Source organism: Glycine max, chromosome 13 (assembly GCF_000004515.6).
Source record: "Glycine max cultivar Williams 82 chromosome 13, Glycine_max_v4.0, whole genome shotgun sequence".
Classification (NCBI taxonomy): Eukaryota; Viridiplantae; Streptophyta; class Magnoliopsida; order Fabales; family Fabaceae; genus Glycine; species Glycine max.
In genome coordinates, this window is record NC_038249.2 from 9,989,663 (window position 1) to 10,015,146 (window position 25,484).

A 25,484-nucleotide genomic window follows, 5' to 3' on the forward strand; every position below is an offset into this window, starting at 1 on the left:
GTATTAAAACCATATTTGGACTTATATTAAACTAGTATTTTAGTCTAATGAACATAATAAATGTTTATTTTTATACATTAAAGTTTATAATAAACAATTATTTTTAAAATATAAATTATATTTTAAATTTATGATAAATAATTTATATTGTGATATAATATTATTTTTAATTATTAATAAATTAATTTTAAAATTATTGAAATTAAATTTAGAAAATAAGGATGAAAATGATAGATAGAAATTATAAATGAATAAGAAAATCAAGTATAAAATATAATTGAGGAGAAATAATTTGAAAAAGAGAGTATTAGAGTAGAAATAAAATTGAACGTTGATTTGTTTGGTTTAAGAAAATAATATTGTAAAATTGTTTTATATTATGAAATAACAAAAATACCAAAGTTGGTCTCACATGAAAGTAGAGATTTAAGAGGATAGAACAGACTTTTTATCCCATTAATATTTTTTTGAAACTGCAAAGATGACTGCATGTTGCAGAATGGGACCACCTCACTCATTTTTATTTCTCCATTGATCATCATTTACCAAAACCTGTCTTCTATCGCAGGTAACAAATACAACCTAAATGTTTTCACTCAGTAATAACTCTTGAGACTACTATCGTTCAAGGATGAAGATTCATATTTATAATATAAGAGTAAATTAAAACACACTTTGTTTAGAGCAAATTTGATTTCTTAATATTTGCTTCCCGGTAAAATAATACATGTTTTATTATTATTGTTATTATTATTATTATTATTATTATTATTATTATTATTATTATTATTATTATTATTATTATTTACGATCTTATATATTTTTCCTCCAATTTATATTTTTTAGAATTTATTAGAATACATTGACAAAATAAAGAATTTTATGATTATGTATAATAAATTTATTAATATATATATATATATATATATATATATATATATATATATATATATATATATATATATGCTAAAGACTTTACTATGATAACTAATATTCTCTCATTTGAGTAAATTCATTTTTTCAGTTTTTAACTTTTTCTCACTTCTTTACTGTGCATTTTGATTTTTATCTCTTTGATCCATGGATTAGTAACATGATATCAGAGTCATAATAGTTAATTTTTTTAATGGATAATCTTTGGTGAGATCTATATATCCTCTGAACTATTTTGTTTTTTCTTAAAAGATACGCTCTCAGTTTTACTCAAAACAATGTAATGCTGATTTTGAATCTTCACATTGATAGTATATATACACTGAATGAATTTAATTTGCATAATTTTTTTTATAACTTTAAATATGCTAAAATACATTCTATCTTATCTATTGAAACTTTACTTAAATTTAAATCGTCCTTCACAATACTTATCCATTTTCATGGCTTGATGGACCAACAATTGTCGCTCGCATAACGCGCATCCCTTTCAATATATAGTGATTTTCCGTACACAAAACTCAAAATTTTTTCCCCACTATAAATAATGGCATAATCTCTAAAGTCCGAATCATCTCATTCTCATCAAGTTATTATCAAATAATTAATTAAATTCCTCGTGGAATCTTGTTGAAGCCATGTCTACAGCTGGTCAGGTCATCAAGTGCAGAGGTGAGACATGCATCATTCTCCATCTCTGCTTAATTTCTTGAATGTTGAATGTGCTTCAGTTGCCATAGTTTGCATTGTCATTTTTTCTTGTACGGCATATCATAATGGCAAATTTATTACTTTATTGTTCATTCTTTTTTATTTCACTCTAATGCTCTAACTTTTTGTTTTATTTTGGTCTTTTATATTTTTTATTTTTTTATACCTAGTCTTTATTGTTGAGCTAATAGTTTGAGGTTAATTTGAGATATTATTACATATAAGAAATTTATATTATCAACTAATTAAAAATTATTTTATATATGATTTTTTTTAAATAATTATTATAAAATTCCAATATTTTTTAATTTTGTAGCAACGTATGATTAAATAATTAATATAAAAAACTACACTGATAATGTATTACAATTAAATTATGTATAATAGTTTTAATATTAGTAAAAAAAATTCTCATAATTGACAAAAAGTTATCTGTTGGAGAATGTACTATAATTTTGAACTGATAAAAAAAGAGAAAAAATGTTAATATTAAACAGAAACTTTTACAGGATCAAATAAAAACAAAACTAATCCTACCTAGCTATAATTATACTGAAAAGGACTCTTTGTTCCTGATATTTCTAAGCATCATTTATATTATGATCAATCAACTTTATTGAAAAACCATTTCAACCATCATTGAAAATTGTCTTTCAAGTTATAAATAAGGCAAAATGATAGCTATAATTTGAAATTAAGAAGTAAAGTAAGAGTTTACTCTTTCTCTGATTTGGAGTTCATTTTTGAAAAGTTTCCAGTTTATTTATTTTATATTTCTTATGGTATATTGGTTGTGCCTTGTTTGTTTTGTGTGAAAATGCATGCAGCTGCGGTGGCATGGGAAGCAGGGAAGCCACTATCGATAGAAACCATAGAAGTGGCACCACCCCAGAAAGGTGAAGTGCGTTTGAAGATCCTCTTCAACTCCCTTTGCCGTACAGATGTTTACTGGTGGGATGCTAAGGTATATAGTATATATATACTAATAATTAACATTTTTACTCAGGACTATCGAGGCAATGCAATAGTGAGAGGGAGGTAAACTTAAAAAGAATTTTTTTATTTAAAAAAAAGTTATATGTTAAACTTTTACGTCAACATATATTATATTTTTATCAATATATGTGTGATTTTTTACTTTATAAAAACCAACAATAAATATTTTTTATTGATAAATCTAAAACATAAATTTTAATTATTTTATCTTTTTTTAATTTAATTACTCTGGTTTTAGTCTCTATGATGAGATGATTAAGATTTAAGACCTAACTCGAATATTCCAATGAGTCTCTTGATCTCTTCTGCAAAACAATCTAAGCAAAACGGAAGCCGTACAAATGTTACATGTACAATTTCAACGAGTCTCTTTCCAAAATAATATAAGACATGTGTCCTATTTGTGTATTTTACCTGCTTTACAAGGAAAGGAAAAGTGACAAGTGTTTTGGGAAATCTCTTGAAATATTTATACATTTTAATACCTTTTATTTATTAAACATCATTTTTCAATTTTTATTTATCATGTCATCATTTATTAGCCAGAAACTAAAATTTTAAAAAAAATTAATAACAAAGACAAAACAAACGAATTTAATAGAACCAAAAGGAAAGCAAGCTATATTACAGCGATTGAAAAATTATCTAAACCTATTATCTTTATTTATTTATTTTCCTCTATGCACATCGATCCCAAAATTAATTTCTCGAAATCAAAGGAGACAATTAATAAAATTGATCTCACTTTTGTTATAAAAAAACTGAAATCTTTTAATACATGGACCCATCTTTTATGGCCAGAGTGATTTAAAAACGCGGCAAATCGACACATGCAAATTTAGTATTGATTTGTACGATACACCCTTCAAAACATCTTTGACCTTTATCAATGGGAAGATTCTTCCTATGTGAGTATTAGGATTCATTCTTTCAAAACTTGATCATGCTTAATTTTAATATAAAATTGAATATTACGATCAATTTAATTTTGAAAAAAAAATATTTTCCTTTATTTTCATAAAAAATAATTTTAAAATAAAATAAAATTTATTCATGCACCAAATCTTACTTCATAAATACTTTGAGTTATGAATCGACTATCGATGTTCCTTGAGGCCTAGCATTCATGCTTTGTCGTTTTTGCTTTACAGGGCCAGACTCCGCTGTTTCCTCGTATCTTAGGCCACGAAGCTTCGGGGTATGTTTTTTTTCTTTTTGAAAGGAGCTTAGGGTATGTTACTTTTGAAAAAAAAATATTTTCAACTGATAATTGATTAAATAACTCTATTTTATGTGGGTACAAACTAGTTCCACTTTAAAACTTATTAAGTAAATTTAATAAAAGAATATTGACACTTGGCAAGGCGATCTATGATGCCTATTAAGAGTCCAACATAATATAAAAATAAAAAATAGAAAAGCACATGATGATAAATGTGTACAAAAGGGTTTCACATCACATAACTAACTGCTAAAATAGATTTTGCAACATTTTTTTTTTAAAACATATGATAAATCTGGAAACCAAATTCAATTCATACTTTTTACCTAATTCATCAAGAGTTCTGGAGTAAGTGATTCGACTTCAACTATAATATAGTGCAGGCCATGATAAAAAATTCACCAGATATCTGTACGATTCAAAGTTCCAATAAATCTAGGAATTTAATTAGAACATTTAAAGTTCAGGTCATAAATTAATGAATTTTATATTAAAAGCATATTTAAAATGATTCGTAATTTATTAATTGTGTAATTTTTTTACTATGATTATATATCAAAATTGAACTTTAAATTTAGACATCCTTTTCTTAAAATTAACAGTAAAAAGATTCCGGAATAGGGAAATTGCACCCCCCCCCCCCCCCCCTCCCGCAAAAAAAAAAAACTCCTAAAAGTGTTCATATGATACATAAAAAATTTCTTAACATTTTTCCTTCAAGATTAATTATGGGCTTGATACCTTGAGTATACATTCTACTTTCTCAAATTTCATTTGCTTTTGACAGATTCTCTTGGGTTAAATTCCCTTGATATAAAATGTTTAAAACCCAACAAACCAAATCAATATATAGTTAGATTAAAAAAAAAGTAAAGAAAAAACCATCATCAATCAATGTATAAATATCAGAAAAATAGTTATGCACTCATGGTTTAAAATAGTTTTACACCATCATCCAATTACAATTTATCATGTATGTAAGATTATTGATTTTTATTATAATTACTTTAAAAGTCATATAAATGATAATTTGTGATTGGAAAATAATGTAAAATTATTTTATATTGTTAATGTAATCTTTTTTCTCTACTTTAAAAGTCATATTAATAATGATTTGAGATTGAATAATAATATAAAATTATTTTATATTATTGGTGCATGATCATTAAACTCTATAAATATTGTAAGTAATTTATTTGGTTGTGCTTACATGAGCATAAAGTGCATGCTTTACCCATTAATTTGTGGTCATGTGTTAATGAATGAACTATAGGATTGTGGAGAGCGTGGGCAAGGGTGTGACACATCTGAAACCAGGTGACCATGCTCTCCCAATATTCACTGGGGAGTGTGGTGAATGCACCTATTGCAAGTCTGAAGAGAGCAACCTGTGTGAGCTTCTCAGGATCAACACTGACAGAGGAGTGATGCTCAGTGATGGCAAAACAAGGTTCTCCAAAAATGGACAACCTATTTACCACTTCGTTGGAACCTCCACTTTCAGTGAATACACTGTTCTCCATGAAGGATGTGTCGCCAAGATCAACCCTGCTGCCCCTCTTGACAAAGTTGCTGTTGTCAGTTGTGGATTCTGCACAGGTTTGCTTTATCCTCTTTAGAATCTTAGTCTTTACAAAATGTTACAAACAATCTTGATTACTCTTTTGATTGAAAATAATTATGCAATGATCGTGTAAAGAGTTTTTAGACTATCATCCAATCATAAATCACTTGTATCATCATTGCATGCAAACTTACATAATGTATGGTAAGTTTTTTGTTTTTTACAACAACAAAAAAATACTTAGAAGTTAATACTTAGAATGATTTTTTATTAGTTTACAATTAAAAAAAAAACTCTTTATAATGTGAGTGCATATAAATTGAACACTTCTGCTAATGTATATATTAATTTTGTACACATGCATGCAGGTTTTGGGGCTACTGTGAATGTTGCAAAGCCAAAGCCTAATAATACTGTTGCTGTATTTGGATTAGGAGCTGTTGGTCTTGCTGTATGTTATCCTTCTCGTCTTTTTCCCTCAATAAATTAAGAGACTATAATAATGGCCATAGTTCTTACCTTGTAATTTGCATTTTAGGCCTGTGAAGGGGCAAGGGTTTCTGGTGCATCTAGAATCATCGGGGTTGATTTACTTACCAATCGATTTGAACAAGGTAGATTCAATTAGGACATAACTTAGACGTGATGTCTCAAAGTGTTTGTGATATTATTCTGTTATCTATATTAGAGATTTACCTTGACAATTAGCAAGTTGAATTATTGAGGTAAAACTCCAAAATTAAATAGAGAATAGTACCAAAAACACGTAAGGTATTACACCTGAGTTTTGTTCATTTAATTATTATGCATATTTTAAAAGATTAAATGGTTAATTACATTGCTATGCACTTACTCATGAAAATCTCCATTTCATTGTTTTTGGTCAGCCAAACAATTTGGGGTCACTGATTTTGTGAACCCGAAAGATCACAACAAACCAGTTCAAGAGGTTAGTTCATATCATACAACAATTTAGCTAATTAAGTTCAATTTCCCTATTCATCAAATAGTTCCAGTTTCATGATATTCATTACTTCTATTCAGCTTTCAAATATTCTTTATTTTCAATACAAAGTAATTTAATTAAATCCAAGAGAACTAATAATTCTTTATTTTGCACTAAGGTCATTGCTGAAATGACTAATGGAGGAGTAGATCGTGCTATTGAATGCACAGGAAGCATCCAAGCATCAATCTCGGCATTTGAATGCACTCATGATGTATTTTTCTATAACCCCTGAGCTATTATTATTCTTGTTAATGGCTACATCAGTATGCAATTATTAATCTTATTATTAAATTTGAACTTCAAATGCTTTCTTCTCAGGGTTGGGGTACTGCTGTCCTTGTTAGTGTGCCAAAGAAGGATGCAGAATTCAAAACTCATCCTATGAAGTTCATGGAAGGGAGAACTCTTAAGGGTACCTTCTATGGTCACTATAGACCCCGCACTGACATTCCTGGTGTTGTGGAGAAGTACCTCAACAAGGTGATCACAATGCTAGATTTTATCTTTATATCATTTAAGGACAAAACTTAAATACAGTTCTTTAGAAACTATATTTTTTTTCAATTAGAATTAGAGTTTAATGTGTGTAATAAAAGTTTGCTCTAAAGGATTACACAAATATTCTAAGTAAAACTTTATTTTTAATTGGAGAACAGCACAAACTGCACTGCACTTAAGAATATGTAAGTTTTGTCCTTATGGTTAAATGTGTTTAAGTGCTAATTTCTTGCTTCATTTTTTGATATCGTTAATGACAAAATTTAAATACAGTTCTTTAGAAACCATATTGGTTTCCAATTAAAATCAGAGTTTTAGCTCGGTAATTAGTGTGCTAAAAGTTTGCATAAAAGGGTTACACAAATAACGGAAGTAAAACTTTATTTCTAATTGGACAACAGCACAAACTGCACTTAAGAATCTGTAAGTTTTGTCCTATGGTTAAAAACTTAAATGTATTTAAGTGCTATTTTCTTGCTTAATTTTTTGGTACATCAAGTGACACTGTGTTACTGATAATGCAGGAGCTGGAGCTGGACAAATTTATCACTCACTCTGTCCCATTCTCAGAGATCAACACTGCATTTGATCTTATGCTGAAAGGGGAGGGAATAAGGTGCCTCATCTGCATGGAAGAGTAAATCAATGATGTTCTCTGCTGAACAGTGTTTGCGTGTAATGTGAAAAGAGAATTGAATAAATTTGGCATGTAATTCGGTTATTGGATTCATGCTACATGAGTGTGTAAAGAGGTAATGGGGGTGATGACTTTCTTGGTCATTGTCGTGGCTTTGTGATTTCTATTGCAAATGTTGTCTTGTAACTTTGTTGTATTTTCAGCAATATATGATATATGATATCTATCTTAATTTCTATCTTAAAAATAGAGTGGCATCTCTCACCCTTCTATGTTATATGGTATTGACAGTTTGATTAGTAGTGTGTTTGGTTTAACAGTAGTTGAGGATAAAATTATGGTGAAAGCAATTAATAATTTGTTACTTTAGAAAAGTATGATCTATGAAGAACTGACTTTAATACTATGAACAGTTCTCTGAATACGATACAAACACAAATATCAAAACTATTAATATCCAAAAGATAAGACACCAAGACACTGCATATATATTAATGACCTTCACAAGTAGAATACTTCACAATGCATTCTTTACAAAAGAAAAAAAAATCCCAATAAGATGATTTATACTTCTTAAAACTTAAAATCAATAGTTAAGTTCTATAAAATAAGTCTGAAAAGTGTTTAGCGAAGTGTAGATTGGCTCACTTTCTTAACTTGTGTCCGGGTTATATTTAAAAGGTCTTCGAATTATGTCAAAGAGAGGGATACAAAGTGTGTCCGATAAGTATCATGTTCATGCTAATTCTTCTTTTTTGGGCCATATTGGGCCTTTACTTATGGTTGCGGAAAATTTAATTTTTCAATTTCCAACAGAATATAAATAAGATTTTGTTAATTTTAAATTTAAAAAATATTATTTAATAATATTTATAAATTATCTGTACTTTTGAAAAATAATTTATTTTTTAATCAAATTTAGTACAAGTAATTTTTAATTTTTAAATATAGAAATATATTACTATTATCATTGGGATCTTAAAAAATAAAGTCCTAAACATAAGACTAAGGAATTACTTAAACTTTAATTGGGTCTTGATATCTCTCTTTCGTGTGAATTACTCAACGCATAGCATTTAAAAATTTGAACTTAAAAAATAGAAAACACCGTTATATTTGGATGATAGAGGTATCTAGCAAACCTAAATTGTAAATATAGATGTGTTACAGATCGAGTAATAGACTCTGAAATCTGAACAGATAAAATAGTAAACATTGATTTCTTGGTAGAATTTTTTATTTTAGATTTACGTATATTGTTTTTTTCATTTTTAAAGTGAGTTATTTAATTTGTTTCTGATTTTAATGATATATTTGTTTTTTTATTGAAGAAATGATACTTGATAATTATTAATGGTCTTACTAACTAGTCTCCTTAGGACATTATTAATGAATTAGAAAGAAAAAAATTATTCATCAAATGCATTAAGAATGTTGATTAACATTTTTCATTTGCTATTATTATTGTTATAGAATTTGTTGATTTGTAATATAAGTATAACATTTGTAATATTTAACTTTCTCTTTTTAAATAATTTATATTCTTTAAGAAAATTGATAATATAATTAATAGTATTAAATTTGTTAATAATTTATATTATTTTACTAAAATTATTCTTAAATTTATTGAGACTTATAATTTTTTACTTAATTACTTTTACACCTAATTAATTAATGTATACCAATATTTTTATTCAATCCTTATAAAAGAAAAAAATAAATTTATCTTTTAAATATATAACACTTACTTTAAAAGTAGTAATTAATTAAAAAACAACTTAAAAACAATCTTATAAAAAAATTGAAAAAAAATATTATACTTAGGTACCGAAGAAATATGTGTTTAATGTGTTCCTTATTTATGTGTGGTGACAGATTGATGCAGTACTAGACAGTCTAGTGCTAGTTAATGGGAGGCCGCGTTCAAATTCAAGCACACAATTATTCAGGTGATGTGGGGTCCACAAGCATTATTACATAAGCCAATTATATCTCAATCGGTGCATTGGACGTTTCATCATTTAATCACCACATGGAAAATCTATGGACGTTTCATCTTTTAATCACCACATGGAAAATCTATGGACGTTCCACGGTAGACGGTAGCCCACTTTCTACACTCACGGTGGATTCTAAAGTGAAGTAACTAATTTTGGGGTGTACCCGTGAGGCAATAAAAATAACCGTAGGATATATTAAAAAAATCTTGAATGGCTGAGATTTAAGAAAGGACACTGGATGAGCAAGTTATTTTAATACATTATTTTGTTATTTTATAAAATATTATTTTTTTTCCTTTTCTTTTTCTATCTTCCACCTTTACCATCACCATTTTTCTGCTGTTGCTAGCAATCGCGAGAGACCCAACATCAAATTTCATTCAAATTTTCAAATCAAATTCTAAAACTTAATTCATTCCAAATTTTAGATTTTGAACAAATTACACACTATCAATCTCACAACTAGAACATTACGACTATATATTGCTGAAAGAACCCAACACCGACAAAGATGTGCCACCAATTGACAACTAGATTCTTACTAAGAAAATCACCTTCCTTTCTTCGTATGGAAGATGATTGAATCTCCACATGAGGACAATAAAACACATTAGAAGGTCATATAGAACCAAATAGAAAAAAAAATAAAAATTATACATTATCGGGCAAAAAAAGGACCAAGATTTAGCTCGATCTTTAAAACAGATGTTGAGGAAAAATCTGACTTTACTCAAAATTCCATTAAAAGAGATAGTCAATCACATCCATGGGAAGCAAGTAGAGTGACCACCCTAGTTTGATGATCACTACTATGAAGTTGGATTGAATAAACTACTTAGTCTAGTAAAGCCCTTCATGAGATCAAAGAAGATAAAAAAAACATAAAAAACAAAAGAATATTTTTATTTTTTAATGATTTAATATATTTTTTTTTTCTTTCAGTTTAAAAGCTATTGCTACCGGTCGTTCTAGGGGTAGACAGGTGAGGGAGAGAGTTTTGGACTTCATCCTAGAAGCCTACACTCACTCACTATTTCTTTTGTTTTTGGCATTCATAACTCATGTGGAGAATTTGAATGGTCACTTTATAATTTAAAATCCCTAATCACAAAATAATAGTGTTAAACAAAAAAAAAGAGAATATTAGTTTTTTAAAAGTAACCTTAATAAATAAATGAAAATGAGTAATATTAATAATTAGGTTAAAAAAACTAAAGTGATTATTATGAGGATTGGTGAAAAAGAACAATTAATATTGTATTAAAAATCAAATACGATACTTATTTTGAATATTTTTTCCCAAATGCAATATTTATTTTTGGACGAAGAGAATAAGTAATTTTTCTCCCTACATTCCTAAATATAACATATTTGACTAACTTACATTTATTAAGAAAGTTAGTTATTGTACTAACTAATCTCTCTCCACTTTCATCATGACTTATCCTAGTGAAACCTTATTTTCTAGTCTAACGTGGGCCCAAATTTATGAATTTATATCCAGATATGCTCAACAATATCTCTAGCTCAATTTCAAGGTCAAGTGAAACTCTATTCTTAACTAAGCATAGGTCCATGTTTAAGCAAGAACTGATCATCGCTTAAGTGTGACAAATCTCTCGCTTAAGCATGGGCGCACACAAACTCACCATAAAAAACTATGGCTTAAGTGCAATAGAACTCATGCTCACTACTAAAAAAAGTCTTTTTTACGACGCACATTCTAAGGCAATTCCAAAGAACCGATGTAGAATGTGTGTCAGTGGCATTTTTGTAATTAATGGCAACTTAACAACGACGATCTTCGACACCCGTCTTTGTAGCCAAGTCGCGATGGCATTTTGGTAATTTGAAGACATAATTCTACGGCGGGTGTCAATAGATAACCGTCTTTGTTGATTTTTAAAAAATATAAAATTTGTTTCAATTTGTTTTTGTCGTAAAACGTTAAGTGTTTACCCGCATTCTCCACGATGCCGCGCGAAAAGCTTAGAACCTCAAAGCTGGCATTCGTTGTGTCGTTGCCTGCCTCGCCAGACTGTTGTGCCGTAGCCTGCCCCGCCGTGGTTGCCTGTGTCACAATTGGCTATTTTGCATTGTGTTGTGTGCGCCCCGTCGTGCCCTAGGCTGCTCTGCTGTCCAAAGTAGGTGTGGTGTTTATTATTTCTCACTTTACCCTTGTAGCTAGGTTGATGGAAGTACATGTTTTTTAGTATTAGTTTTGGTTGTTTGCATTGTGTCGTGGTTGTTTTTTAGTGAACTTGGTTATATGATGAAAACATTTTGTTAAGCTGAAAAAATGTCTTACCAATTGATACTATGTGTGGTTGATAATATGATTCTATGATTTTGGTTTCCTAGTTCAAAAGTTTTTAAAAAGAAATAAACAGCTTCTATGTTTCTCATACCAATTGATTTCCTAGTTAAAAACTTATATACTCTATTAGGGTTGACTATGATATCCACTCCCTTTCGTTATCTAAGGGTAGCACTGTAGATTGTTGGAGCAGGATCTACATTGGTCACTCTTTGTGTGAAAAATTGTATTTTGATGCCTTTGTGGCTTTCCAAGCCAAATTGCCTTGCGGGGTAGTTATAGCATCGTGCCCTCTGTGTATTATGAGAGAACAAACTCAAGCTGGTAAATGTGGAACCAATTTCATTTGTAACCATGATGGCATAAAAAAAAGATATAACCATAGTCTGCATCATCATAGGCCAAACCAGGGCTCACACTAATTGGGTGTAATTGACCAGAACCATAGACAAATTTTGTCTCTTTTCAATAGTCTCTATCCTCATAATTTTTCCTGTGCATGAGTCTCTAGCATTTGTTGCACTGCATCTGCATTGAGACAATCCTATAATTGCTTTATTCTAATTACCAATAAATATGGATTTTGTTGATTGATTTTCTTACCTGTTTTACTTTCCTTTTTAACAGGGGTCTTTTAGTGCTTAGAAAGGCCCCATGGGTATTCTAGTAATAATGTTAATAATAGTTATCATTCTTGGGTCTTGGTTGTATGTGTTTTTCTTTGAGTCATTCGGTATGCTTAGACTTATGAAGGGTACTACATGATCTATAAACCCAGCATGTTGTAACACTTAAGGAACAGAGTCTCACAAACTGTATGTTCCTCATTGACCATAATAGTTTCCAATTCATGTACAATGTCAATCATATTGAGGGTTGGCCTCTCTTGTTGGAGCAAAGCATCATTTTCAATGAAATTACTGATGCTCCTTTATTCTACTTCAAATGACAACCTAAGTCCTAAGGATGGCAGGCCATAATTCCACACAATGCATATTTTTCAGAGTCCTACTCCTGCCATTACCAAAATAATACCCCTTTTTCATCCAAGTCAACTCGATTGTATTGTTGTCAATTGGTTCCTTCACTGTGTAAATCTCATATAACAATGAAAATACCTGGTATTAGAGTCTCCCAGTTTAATCCATCTGACCCTGGATTTCTGAAATAACATGCTTTCTTTTTGTCTAATTCATCTCCAGATTCTTCATAGAGTAATGTTGTTTGATCATAGCATTGGATCTGACCCTCAATCATGTTTGTACCAAGCACATCCATTTCACTAAACAACTCTTAAATTTTCGCATCCAAGCCACCAAAAGTCTCCCTACTCCAGCATTTAATCTTGATCTTTAATGCCTTCATTTTGTCTTTGACAACATAAAGTTTCCAACCCTGCACATTCATTTGATTCCAACATATTGCAACCATATTTCTGAAATTAAGGTGTTCAAACTAGTAATTGAAATAACGAAATGGCTTAGGATCGGAGTTTTTAATTTCATTTTTCAACATAACATACCAATGGTCTGAAATGTTCCTTTGCCCAACCCACTGATTTGAAACTCCCCACAAGTATATAAGATCTTCTGACGTCAAAATCTGATCTTTTGAAATGTTCCTTCTTTCGGCACACTGATTTATTTATTTCAAAGAGTCAATGAGTTCACTCTTGTTGTTTCCAAATAATTATGACATTTTAATAAAATTTTTACCAAAAACCATATTTGAATACAGATTAACTGATCTTTCAAAGATCAAATATACAATTTTTTAAGCTCTTAATTTTTATCAGTTTTTAAGCTCCTTTTTAACAGTAATCGAATAAAGCTGGGGAATGTTCAAAAGTTCATAAAACAAACCCGAAAATTTAAACAAGGTTAGACTGTGGCACTTTTTATGGACTTGGTATGCAACATCTTTATAAAGGCTTGAATCTTTATTGACAGAAATAAGGGTTCATGAACAGTTCTTTTAGTTAACTTTTCCATATTCAAAACTTGAAAGCATTGAAAAGAAGATTCAAATTTCAATATACTGAAAGTATCCCTACTCAGTTTGAAAAATTCAATAATCAATATTACATACACAAACATAATAAGTTGTGAATGTATTGAAATATTATTAGTTGATTTTCTTCTGAACAACCAGAATTACTTATTTTATTTTGACTCACTTTCAATAAGTCAATTTTTTAACAAATATGTAGCACTTTACTTCCCATTAGTTATTATTAGTTCACCTGAGTCATCTCTTCCTATCCATTAAGGACTCAAACTTTTTTTGTTGTTCATAAGCTTCCCTAGATTCATACTCCTCTCTTTCACATGTCCCCAGATCATTAAATTTATCTTCCACCTTATTTTGCATCTCATATAGTAAACGTGAATAAACAAGAAGTAGCAACTCATTTCTCTACCTAGCTTCTCCAACCCCTTAAATATATTAACTCCAAAGTGCAAAATATTGTTATAAATATCCTCTCACTCAACACTTGCTTCCATTAACACTTTTCCATTCAAAAAATAACCCTTCGTCCTACGTCACTTAATTTGAAACTTCCACCTATGTACACCACTTATTCTTAAAGTTGATTACATAATAAAAATAACAACCTTTCAAAATCCATTGTTTTTCTTTGCTACAAAGCTAGCTATGAAAGCCTAGCTAGTGACCTAACTGCTCCATTCTCAATTTCACTTGATTTTTTTACAGTAACCAGAAAATTATCTCTCAAACTCAAAAGTTAAGCATATATAATATACTTTATGCCTTGTGTATAGCCCAAAAGCTTGTGTATCTCAAATCATGTACTATGTTCCAATTTTAGGATGAATTTATTAATTAGTCTCACCAAATCAAAACAAATTTGATGTTAGATAAAAAGGTGTTAAATAAGGCACATTTTCTTCCAACTGGTAGAAGAGGAACTATTAAAAGCATATATTTAATAGTATTACCACCAAGTAATTAGTCTATTCGTGGAACTATTAACTATAGGAAGACTACAGTCATAACCTAGACTGGTGCCATTTGATTTGAGGTTTGAAAGTCGATGTTTTCAAGTGCGATATGAATGCATTTATAATTAATAGTAACAAAAACTTTGGGTTGAGAACCCCAAATAATTCGAGAACATTTGGATATATCATCCCTCCTTAGCTGGCAAGGTCCCTACACTCCACCAAAGACAAGTCAACCTACATATCTATCTCTCTTGCACTCTACAACACGTTTGTAATTTTTCCCAACCACTTCCAAAGATTAGTCCTTTTGCCTACAATATTGAACCCATAATATTAAAGATTTTGGTTTACTTTTAGTTGTGTGCTTCACTGTTTTCAGTTGATTATAATGGTTACTTTTCTTGAGTTCATCACGGTATATAAATAGGACAAATAGGATTTAAGGTATCTTTGTCTTTAATTTTACCTTCTGCTAGTATCCAATGGCAGATCTAGGATCTTGAGGTACTGGACATAGTTTCTTTTAATATAAAAATTGCTAGCAGTTTTTCTCACACAAATGAAGATTAAGATATAAATGTTGTCATGTTTATGTACCATATATTTGTTGTGCTTCACAGCAGTGAAAAGCTTTTTTTGCCTTTGCCTGCAATTTTATTGATATTTTCATCCCCTGCTTATGTTTGTGTAGGTGAAGATTGAAGATACTCTTGACAATTTAATTTGTTCCTTGAACGAAGATAATTACCTCCATCTGATTTTAGCTGCCATTATCGCAGTCATCTCTATCATTAATTTTATCTATCTAGGTATGTAACTTAATCCTTCATATATTTGGATTGTTACTTTGTTGTTCATATATTACTATTATTGTCCATTTAAAATATGTGCATTTTTAGTGAACCCTAGTTTCCCATTTGAGATTCCATACCATGATTAATACGGATAGTTTGGATTACTTGTGGTGTGGAATCTTGAATTGTTTGTTTGGACAGTTTGGGGACTGTCATTTTTTACTTCATTCATACTTATAGGTTAAGTATGTTGTGTTAAATTTGATTAAATTTCGATTTATTGTTTATTACTTTGTTCTTCGGGAACATACTTGATTGTGGTCAATTTATTTGACCACTTTCATTTTGTGTACTTAGAGACCATGTGAAATGCTGCCAAAATTTCATCAAATTTCGCATAACATACTTAACTTGTACATATGAATGAAGCAAAAAAGGTTGTTCCTGAATAGGATATGATCTCACCTTCATAAGAAAAAGTGAGAATATCAAGCATACGACATAAAAAAGACCCTCTGATACAACAGAAAACATGAATCGAAGTTGGATTCAAGTACCGCGCATAAGTGACGAGTATGAAAAGGGGGTTGGAGATTTCTTGCAGTTTGCGCAACAACATACACCAGTGTTTGGTGGTAATTATTTTTGTCCATGTGTTAATTGTGTCAATGGAAGGCATCGGTCAATAGATGACATTGGATCACATCTTATTTGTGATGGCTTCAGTCGGAGTTATACAAATTGGATATGGCACGGTGAATTGCCAGACATGTCAACAACTGCCGATACTGAATCACAACATGTCCAAACCGGAGATCGAATGTAAGACATGATACGCGATCTTGGGCAAGAGGGTTTTTTGCATGCTCATGAACCCTATTATGAAGAATTACAAACAGATTCAAAGCTCCCATTGTACTTGGGGTGCACAACCTATACTCGGTTATCTGCGGTGCTAGCTTTGGTGAACTTGAAGGCCATATTTGGATGGAGTGACAAAAGTCTGACAGAGTTGCTTGTGTTATTGAAGAATATGCTACCTAACGAAAACATGTTACCCAAAAGTCAATACGAGGCAAAGAAGATATTATGTCCGGTGGGTATAGAGTACCAGAAAATTCATGCTTCTCGTAATGATTGTATACTCTACAGAAATGAGTTTGCGGAATTGCCCAACATGTGGGGTATCACGATACAAGGTGAACGACGGGGAAAACAATTATGATGTAGGCACAAACAACAATCATCCAACAAAGGTTTGTTGGTACCTTCCCATTATACCAAGGTTTAAGCGATTGTTTGCTAGTGCAGACGACTCGTCAAACCTTAAATGACATGTTTTTGGCAGAATAAATGATGGGTTACTCCGACATGTTGCTGATTCTCCACAATGCAAGACCATTGATCACTTTTATCCTGAATTTGGAGAGGAACCAAGAAACCTACGACTTTCTCTTGCTTCAGATGGCATGAATCCATTTGGTAACTTGAGCACTAGTCATAGTTCATTGCCTGTCATGCTAATGATTTACAACCTTCCTCCTTGGTTGTGCATGAAGCGCAAATACATGATGTTATGTATGATGATAGCGGGTCCAAGACAGCCAGGGAACAATATTGATGTGTATCTGACTCCATTGATTGAAGACTTGCGCAAGTTGTGGGTAGATGGGGTTGATGTGTTTGATGCGAGTGTTGGACAAACCTTCAAGTTACGTGCGATGATATTTTGCACCGTTAATGACTTTCCAACTTATGATAATTTGAGCAGCTACAGTGTCAAAGGACACCAAGCATGTCCAATTTGTGAGAAAAAGACGAGTTTCATGCAGCTTAAACATTGCAAGAAGACAGTATATACAAGGCATCACAAGTTTTTAAAACATTATCACCCGTATCAACGATTGAAGAAAACATTTAATGGAACCCATGAGACTGAAGGTGCCTCGAAACCGTTAGCCGACCATGAAGTGTATGATCGGGTCAAAGACATGGTGCCTCGAAACCGTTACCCGACACAAAGGAAGGATCATGCTGAAAAGAACATTTGGAAGAAAAGGTCGGTATTCTTTGATCTTCCTTATTGGACCAAGCTACATGTTCGACACTGTCTCGATGTAATGCATGTTGAGACGAATGTCTGTGATAGTTTAATTGGCACCCTTTTTAACATCAAAGGCAAGACAAAGGATGGTCTCAAATGTCGTCAGGATTTGGTCGACATGGGTATACGACAGCAGCTGCATCCCCAGCCTCAAGGTCGGCGAACATATTTGCCCCCAGCATGTTACACAATGTCAACCAAGGAGAAAAAACATTTTTGTCATTGTCTGAAAAATGTGAAAGTCCCACAATGATACTCTTCCAATATCAAGAGCCTTGTGTCAATTAGTGATTTAAAGTTGGTTGGGTTGAAATCTCATGATTGTCATGTGTTAATGCAATAACTGTTGCCAGTGGCTGTTCGTGGTATATTGCCTGAGAAAGTTAGGGTTACGATAACCCGATTGTGTTTTTTCTTTAATGCTATCTATAGCAAGGTGATTGACCCAAAACAATTGGATGATTTGGAGAATCAGGCAGCCATTATCCTGTGTGAATTAGAAATGTATTTTCCTCCATCGTTTTTTGACATCATGGTTCACTTAATTGTTCATCTTGTGCATGAGATTCAGTTGTGTGGACCCGTATTTTTACGCTGGATGTATCCTGTTGAACGTTACATGATGGTCTTGAAAGGATATACAAAAAATCAATATCGCCCAGAGGCTAGCATTGTTGAAAGATACGTTGCTAAGGAAACTATTGAGTTCTGTTCAGAATATATACACACCGCTACACCTGTGGGCGTTCCTGAAAGTCGTCATGACAACATCGTTGAAGGTAGGGGCACACAAGGGTTCAATGTTGTAACCATGGATCGCCAACAGCTGTCTCAAGCTCATCTATACGTATTACACAACACAGTAGAGGTCATCCCTTCATAGATGCTCACAAACAACATGTTAGTTGTATTCACCCGAAAATGAACATGATGAGGTTGTTGCAAGAGCATAATAGAACTTTCATACAATGGTTTAGACAAACAATCTTCACCAATCACAGTGCTTCCAAGATATTTAGATTGCTAGCTGTCGGTCCAAATTTTAATGTTCCAACTTGGAAGGGGTATGATATCAATCATTATTCTTTCTACACAAAGTCCCAGGATGATAAAAGTAGTGTGCAGAAAGGCGAGGTCAGTGTGGATGGTGAATCACATTACTTTTCTAGTGCTTCTGACAATAACCCCATTGAAGCATGCATGCCTTACTATGGAGTCATTGAAGATATTTGGGAACTTGATTATGGTGAATTTAGAGTACCTTTCTTCAAATGTAAGTGGGTCAATGGAAATACAAGTGTGTGTAAAGACAAAATGGGATTTACTTTAGTAGACCTTAAAAAGGTAGGTTACAAGGACGACCCATTCATAATGGCAGCGCAAGCTTGACAAGTGTTTTATGTAGAAGATCCCTGCGACTCTAAATGGGCAGTGGTTTTGCAAGGGAGAACAATTTCTACCGATCACCATATTGATGGTTCAACACTTGATGCACCTGACATGTCGCCTTTCTCCAAAGACATGCCTTCAACTATTGATGAAAAATAAGAGGATGATGTATATGTAAATCATACTAATCATGATGAGGGTTTATGGGAGAACATTCCTACGTAATTGTGTAAGCACAACCATATACGTATTACGTAACTGTGTTTTATTTGTGATGCATAAATTCCTAAGTTATTTTTTCAACTTCATGCACCCTATTACATAATTGAATTTGTCTTAACTCAATTTTGTTATTTTCCGCAGCGTGATGGCAACACCCCCAACGTCCCCGCCACATTTAGAAAACCCTCTTAAGGTTACTTCAAAAAGGACTAGACGATCCACCCGGCTCAGAAGGCTGACTACTAGAAGCTTAAATAACCCAACACCAGTTGTGAACATCAATCCTGCTACAGGTAGAGGCTCGGGGCCTTATAAAGAGAAATTTCACAGTTATTTAGGGGTTGTCACAAGGGAAAAAATTCTTATTGTCCACGCGAATTGGAATGTTGTCCCAAACGATCTAAAGAACCTAATATGGGAAGATATTTTGGTAAGTGGTTATAAATTCACGTATGCTTGTGATTTTGTTTTTAAGTTAGTTTTAAAGGAATCATTTACTTACTGTTACATAACACCTTTTGTTGTGCAACGCAAATTTGACATCCCTGAATGTAAGGATGCAAAAAAAAAAAGGTGATGTCAACAATCGCAACTAGATGGAGCCAATTTAAGTCGTCATTCACTTCTAAATTTATCTATGCTGGCAATGAAGGTAAGCAAATATCTGATCCTACGGTGAAGTATAGTCTTCATCCAGCAACATGGGCCAAATTTGCAAAAAGCCGCCAAACCCCTAATTGGCAGGTTTGTGGTAGTTGCCTTATATTCGATAATGGATTCTAACTAGTGTATATATATATTACTACAAGCTTGTTTTTTTTAGGGTATACGGAAGAAGGTGCAGGAAATTCAGAAATTCAATGACTTCCCCCACGTACTGTCTCGTGGGGGTTATGAACTTCTTGAGAACAAACTTATGGATGAGAAGAGGAAGCGTCGAGATCAGCAAGATGAGTTTACTGAAAACCCAACACTCAACCTCGACCCTCTATCCCCAGTGTCGAGACACCTTAAGTGGAAGATGGTCCGCACAAAGTGTTTTGGCCAAATGACCTCTAAAGCGGCACAACAAATTGCAGACAAAATTGTGAGTTCATTCTGCATTGCTTACAATGATTGTCAAATAATCGTTAGCTAACACTCAACTTGATTTTATTGAAATTCAACAAATATATATGCATGCAGGATTCATTAGAGGAACAGGCTACGTAGGGAAGCTTTGTTCCGCATGGGCGTCAGGACATACTGAACACGGCCATAGGCTGACCTGAGCATCCAGGACGTGTTCATGTTGCAAGGACAGGTGTCACAATAAGCCAATACTTTGGCCAAGCGTCATGTGCTTCTACCACGTCCTCACCACCAATCAGCCAACAACAGCTAGCTGAAATCATCGATGGAATTAAGGATGAGATAAGAAAGGAGGTGGAAGAAGAACATAAGCAGCAACAAGAGGCTTGGAGGAGGGCAATTGAAGAACAACACAACCGCAATTTGGAGATAATGAAGCAAGAGTTAAAACAAGCACTTAAAATAGAGTTATCTCATATTGCATCACATCAGTCAGCCCCCATTGAGCCGCCAAAAATGCAAGCTTTAGTTGCACGTGTGACCACAAAGGGTAGCTGTGCTGCACCTGAGGCACAAGGATTACCTAAAGAGCCTTATGATGTTGATGTGGATCTAATGGGGTTGTTCAAAGTTGAAGATGAAATTACTTTGCTAGTGGCCTTGGGAAAAATGTACAACAATTCATCCACCATACACAATGTTCGTTATGCAGATGACGTTGTTAGGGTGAATGTTGTCACATATTACCACCCTGACGCTGAGGTCCCTTTTCCTGCATCAGAGGTTCGGTATCTGAACCAGGCCATTGGCACATTCATCGCATGACCCAGACATCTTGTTAGAAAAGTAACTGATGAGGTTATTTTTTCCCCTATGAATCCCTTGTATTTTTTGTCCAGCATCTTTACATGTACACTAATTGGTGTTATGATAAGTGGTGTTGGTATCCAATAAGCCTCCACTGAAGTCTGTTGAACAGCCAGATAGGGCCAATGTTGTGGCCACAATTGATCCCCTGGGAGAGTTGGTTAAGAAGTTGTATGTCGTTTACCAAAAGTCAATGGAGTTGTCATGGGATAAGGCGAAATTTGGGATACCTAATTCCACAAATGGTTTTTTCATCACACATGTAGATGTAACTGAAATCATGTTAGGTGACAAATGTTTGAACATATCTATACTACAGTTGTGGATGATGTAAGTAAATTCTATATCGTAATGTAAGTCATAATTAATTGTCCACTCTATATTTGGCTAACAATATTGTTTACCGTCTTTCAAAAAGGTTTATGAATGATTGGAGTACAAGCATAGGTTTTGCTCCAGTTTATGGTTTCCTTGAGCCCCAGTCTATATGTTGCACAAAGGACACGCGTCAAGAATGTGAACAGTACATAAAAACGTGGGTCAAGGAATCATATCGAGAAGTCTACTTAGGACCTTACTTGAATCAATAAGTCAATTGATGTGGCTGTTATGAATGTGTTTGCATTTATTTGATGGATGATTTGATTTTGTTGACTTCAGGGCACATTGGCAACTTCTTGTATTGTGTCCACGATAGAATGTTGTAGTATGGTTTTGTTCTGTACGGAGAAAGCCTGATGTTCATATTAAGGCTGCAATTAACAGGTACTTGGGAAGCTTGTAAAATTTAGCATTGGTCATCAGTTGTAGCTTAGCAGTCAAAAGATTACATGTTATATACGTTTTTTGTTATTTTCAAACTTAGTGCAATGAAGAAAATATCCATTACTTTACAAGGCAAGGAGAATGGACTTCCACCTTAATGGATTGAACCAAAGGTATGTTGTAATCCCTGTATTTATGGAAATTTTAAATAACTATCATGTGTAACAAAAAATGACCAAACTTAATTGGGTATTTTCATATTGCATGTAGAGTCATGTACAAGCCGGAGCCTATGAGTGTGGATATTATGTGATGCATTGGATGTGGTGCATCGTCACCAGCGGTTTGAAGAATGAATGGAACAAGGTATGCATACTATTACACTAACTAATGAATTTGTGGAGTATGAAATCGTACCTCAATGCTTCATGTAGTAACCTTATATAGTTTTTTCAAATTTGTAGTGCTTTTCTAATGGAACACCATTAGACAGTGACACCATGACGACACTACGCAAGAAATGGCCAGCCTATTTTCTACAAGTTGGAAAGATGGATGTAAATTAGACAAATTTGGATGACATAGGAACATTATTGTTTCTAACGTAAAATTTGCATTGTTTAAGTTTCATGATTATTTGTGGTCATGACTTTTAATTCGACATCGTTATATAACTGTCTCTAAATTTTACTTCTTTATGTTATTCATTGTGCATTGCTTTGGGGTTGCGTTTTGTATTGGTCCCCATATAGGATCAGTGTTTTTGTTGTGCAACACTAATTGTATGCAGGTCTGCATTAGCCACACTATATATGGTCGTCCCTTTCAAAGTTTGTCTAACAAAAAGACAATAAGGTATGTCATATACTACCTTCTGATAGAGCAAAATTTATCAAATATACAACCATTCTTTCTTATCCAAAAGACATAAAATTATTTAAGTTTAGCTAGATATGTCAAATTTAAATTTTGTCTATACAGTAGTTCAAAACAATTTTGTCTATACAACCATTCTTTGATATGCAAGTTAGGTGGTACTCGTACAATGGAAGTAATGATTACAGTTGGAAAAATAGTTCCAAAGTTACAGGTAGAACATGGATTGGCTATTGATAGAGTTTATACAGGGTCATTTATGACTTGTTTTGTGAATCATTATGTAGTTCTAATTCGCATTATTTCATTTGCTGTTAGGTTTTTCAATTTGTATTATGAAGGATGATCCAGTTATTCTTGAACGATTACATGCTCCAACTAAAGCTCCTCTTTAGAGCAAATTAATTAATCCTTCATTGATTGAACTTTCAATTTAATCTCTTAGTGAAAGAGCTGCAAGGTGAGATTGCAGTAGTATTTTCATGGAACCTTAGGGAAAAATAAATATAAAGTTTAAAACTAACAAAGTAAATCCTAATTTTTATTGTTACAGGGAGAAAGGCATATGAAACTTTTGTTTAGATAAGAAAAGACAATATTTCGATGAGTGGTCAGGGTGAATGTGTGTTTCAAAGTGTTTAGAGGGCATGCACATTTGTTGAAACAACATGACAGTATCTCTCCCACATACTTCGAAAGGAATCATTGACCTCGAAGGCCCTATAACTTTATTGTTACATTCCCTTTAGTTACCTTTTTCATAGTAAATCGTACTTGTAGGTAACAAAGTTCAACAACTAAATTTGTAGAGAAACAAATTAACCTAAAATCAGTGGAAATAGACAACTTGATACAATATGGAAAGCAGTGTATTGTAGGAATCATGTCTCCACTATATCCACCAGTCTTTATCAAAATCATACATAAACCGAGCATAAGCAAGGTAGAAAAGAAGAAATGAAATGGAAAATTAATCATGTAGAAGGTCTGGTAAGATACATGAAAGTGGGTTTGGTTCAGCTGTACCAAGACTTTGTGGGTGTAGTATGTGTCCCCGAAGTTATCCCATCTCAGAGGCACTTATTATCAATTTGGGACATAGGTACCGCAGAGAAATGTGCATGGTGAGTAAAGATCCTCTTCATTTCTATGGTTTCTTGTATAAAGGAAATTTGCTATGAGAAATGGAGATTTCCATTTCCTATGAGAAGTGGGAAGGATTTCTACTGGAGCACGGGGGTGAATAGGGGCACAATGTTTACCTCCCATAACTACATTTTGTAAACCCCCCCCCCCCCCCCCCCCCCCCCCCCCACACACACACACAAATTAAAATAAAAACTTTCTAATAACTTTGTATTGCCATTAGATGAAGGTCCCACCTGCTTCTAAGAATCCAAGTGCTGGCATGCAAGGGTTTGGGAAAATGACAAAGAAGAATAATCCTATTTCCCCACAAATTCCACAGTATGCAACTAAGTAAAACCACTAAAGAGAACTAGTGGCTTTTCTAATTTTGCTTGCTAATGATTGGCAAAGAGGGCAAAAGCACTCAACCTTGTTCAGTGAAATTTTGATTGATTAAATGATTATATTTCTTATTTTGAAGAAGCCTGTGGCTACAAGGAGAGAGTCATCTATTTTAAAGTAATCAAAGGTACCAGTTAGGTGTAGTTTAAGTTCCACTCTTCCATCCAAGAGAGATTCACTTGGCAATCTACATGTCAAAAGTGAAAGGGACAAGGCAAAACAAATAGTTGGTGGTTACAACTTGCTTTAGCATTTTTCCACTTCTCATTTTGGCATAATGGTTTCCATTTTTTGAATTGTAGTTAACTTTTATTTTCCTTTGACCTCTTCAGATAGAGTCAGTTCAGTGGCAAAAGCATCTATTCTTCAAGGTTCTCAACGTTCTATGCATAAGCCAACACTACAATCCAAATGACCTTTTGGTCCAACAGTATCAACCACGACTAGATCAGTGACTTCCACATCTTCCGGTAACAATTTATCTGACAATATTGGTAAATCTTCTTTTAGTTACTTAAAAAGAAGTTATAAGACAACCTCATGTTTCTCAGTTGTCAAAACACCTTCAAGAATTGCTTCAAGAAATAAAGTTGAACCTGACATTTCTAGTCTTTCAAGCTTGATGTCAGCCACAAAGCTTTCTTCTAGTATTTCACCTGCTAGCTCTATCAGTGACTGGTCTTCATCAAAGTCATCCTTAACAACTTGTATGGCTAAATGTGTGTGTAATAGTTCAAGGTCCAGCAATGATAGCGGGTCAAGCAGAAAGGTTTTATTGAACACTGATATAGATCAAGGTACACATCCTCAGACTCCTTTGAGTGATTCAAGCTTATTAGAAAGGCAACAGGCTTGGCATAGTGGGATTATTAGTCAGAAGGAAAGGACATCACCTGGAGAAAAATATTCATGTCTTCTATTTCGAATATTCATCTCTCCATGGATTGTCTCCCTCTCATTCTCTCTAATTAAGAAGCATGGAAGTGACAATTTTCTAACATATGCATCAAATG

At 32.9% G+C, this 25,484-nt stretch overlaps 1 protein-coding gene across 1 annotated transcript; it reads left to right on the forward strand.

The window, feature by feature from the left end:
• Positions 1-1,506: 1,506 nt before the first annotated feature.
• LOC100775490 (alcohol dehydrogenase 1-like) lies at positions 1,507-7,847 on the forward strand. The gene is given in 10 exon segments (NM_001255213.2): positions 1,507-1,605; positions 2,472-2,608; positions 3,792-3,838; positions 5,136-5,461; positions 5,795-5,877; positions 5,965-6,040; positions 6,314-6,375; positions 6,551-6,646; positions 6,754-6,915; positions 7,458-7,847. Coding segments are annotated over 10 exon segments (1,140 nt in total). The 5' UTR covers positions 1,507-1,571; the 3' UTR covers positions 7,575-7,847.
• Positions 7,848-25,484: the final 17,637 nt, after the last annotated feature.